The 2,464-nt window shown below is 35.1% G+C and overlaps 1 protein-coding gene across 1 annotated transcript in view; it reads left to right on the forward strand.

Annotated features, from left to right (window-relative positions):
- DYNC2H1 (dynein, cytoplasmic 2, heavy chain 1) overlaps positions 1–2,464 on the forward strand; it is a 522,114-nt gene that overhangs the window by 248,072 nt on the left and 271,578 nt on the right. Inside the window, exon 50 of the mRNA XM_012659112.1 lies at positions 179–313. Coding sequence (XP_012514566.1) covers positions 179–313 — 135 coding nt within the window. The remainder of the gene's footprint in view (positions 1–178; positions 314–2,464) is intronic.

Raw genomic sequence — 2,464 nt, forward strand, 5'->3', positions numbered from 1 at the left:
TAATAAAAACAAAATAAAAACAAAATTTAAAAAATAGAAGGCTATAAAATGTTGAAATTCTTCTAAAATAATGTAAGGCCCCATAAACATTATCAAATTAATGACTGTTAATATGGGCTTCCTTTAATTGTTTATTTTAATATGTATAATAATGTTATATTGTTAATTTTTTCTACAGACACTTGCCACATCTCAAGGCAACATTTTGGAAAATAAAGATTTGATTGAATCTTTGAATCAGACAAAAGCAAGCAGTGCACTTATTCAAGAGTCACTTAAAGAATCTTACAAACTCCAAATTTCCCTCGATAAAGTAATCATTTCCTTCTTTGTGATTTTATGTCATGTCATCTTAAATATTTATGTTAATATGATAGCAGATGTCAAAAAGGAAAGCCATTCAAAAACACCAGAGCCATTCTTATTATAGAGAGGGAGTTCAGATGTTGGCACATCAAGGATAAGGACTGTTGGTCAGTAAACTCTGCTTGGTTCTTCCGATTTCTGGGATAATGTTATCTAAGGTTGAGCTACAATTTTGTGCTGATATTGAAAATGAATATATTGAAAATGAGTGTTAGAGAACATCTTTGCCATTCTTGGAACTTGTCTCAAGTTAAGACAAATTAAATATACCAATTAAAAGGTTATAAGCTATTTTTTCCATTAAGAAACTTTTTCCCTCTATTCATCCTGGACCCCATGAGTGTAATGATCTGAACTATTTTCTTACAAATGGCATTAAATCCTTTTCACTTTATTCTTTTGATGGTTCCTTTAGTAAAATTACAACCCTGCATCGGTGCAGTGTATCTTTTCCTCTCCTACATTCTGGTGACTGACCTTTGCTGGAGAAAATTAGACAATAGGCAAATTAACATTACTATGAATTCCCAGGTCTGACCGGACCCAAACCCTCACTGACATCCTTTAATTCTTTCCCATTCCCCTCAGTGACTTTTCCAATTTTTTTTTTTTTTTTTTTTTTTTTTTAGTACTTTCAGCCCTTCCTCAAACTTTACACTTACCTATTACTACTTTCTTCACTTGGGAAAGAGCTCTGTTGAAATCAGAATAAGAGCAAATTTATAGCCCAATTCCAATTCAGTCACCCCACTTTCTCTACTAGGGCTACACTTTACAGATGTTATGATTGTCATTTTCTGCCAAGAGGATTTTAAACTTTCTGTACCTTCTTTTGTTAACAGATGTTGCTGAGTCACATACATATTTTTACTGGTATCATATTTGTAATCCTAGTGCTTTGATCATAATTACATGGAGAATCTTTTTGGAGTTCTATTCAAAACCTTGAGGCCATTTAATCCTATGATCCTCTTATTTCTATCATCTTTTACCTTCATAAGAATAAAAGCTCCTAGACTTATTGGCTCTTTCCATGCTTACACTGAACAGTGCTAGGTGCTTTATTATCCTAATGTGGACAACTGCTACAGTCATTTTCTCTGCTTCTGGTTCTGTCAGTGTTCTTCTTGGTACCAATCTTACACACTAGTGTCATAATTTGAACTTTTCTCTACTTTAGGTATAGGCTAGTCTAGTGCCATGCCTTCTTGTATTACCTGAACTGATTCTCTTTTGAAATGTAAAATTGATTGTATTCTATCATCATAACTGTTTACCATTCCATTTTTCCTCCTTCTCCTAATACAAGTGCTCTTGGTCCTAAAAGCCCAATCCATGAACCACTTCTGGCTTTGTCATCTGAGAGGTAGAAAAGTATTTAAAATGTATTGCTGTTGTCTGAATGTTTATGTTCCTCCAGATTCATATGTTGAACCCTAATCCCAAGTATGATGCTATTAACAGATGAGGCTTTGGTGATGTGATTAGGTCATGAGGTCATCCTTTATGAATGGGATTAGTGCCCTTATAAAAGTGGACCAAGGGAACTTGTTTGCTCCTTCCAGCATATGAGGACACAGCAAAAAGCAACTGTTTTTATGAAGCAGGAAATGGGCCCTCACCAGTCAGCAAATCTGCTGGCACCTTGGTTTTGGACTTCCTAGCTTCCAGAACAGGGAGAAATAAATTTTTGTTTTTTATTGTATCTATTTTGTTGTTTATAAGTAGAACCAATTTAGTGTATTTTGTTATAGCAGCCTGAACAGACTAAGACATATATTGTCCTCAGCTTCATAAAAATAAGGAAGAAGCTGGGTGTGGTGGTATGCACCTGTAGTCTTAGCTACTCAGGAGGCTGACGTGGGAGGATTGCTTGAGCCGAGGAGTTTGAGGCTTCCATGAACTATGATTGTGCCAGTGTACTCCAGCCTGGGTGACAAAGCGAGACCCTGTCTCAAAAAAGAAAAAAGAAATAAGGAAGAAAAACCAGATTTTGCTGTTCCTTTTAGTTACAAAATTCTATGATTCATCATCTTCGTTTGTTTTATGTGTATGGAAAAGTAAGGCTGTGGCTAGATGTGTACATAGTAATCTGTAG

Source organism: Propithecus coquereli, unplaced genomic scaffold (assembly GCF_000956105.1).
Source record: "Propithecus coquereli isolate 6110/MARCELLA unplaced genomic scaffold, Pcoq_1.0 Scaffold6, whole genome shotgun sequence".
In the NCBI taxonomy this organism is placed as follows: Eukaryota; Metazoa; Chordata; class Mammalia; order Primates; family Indriidae; genus Propithecus; species Propithecus coquereli.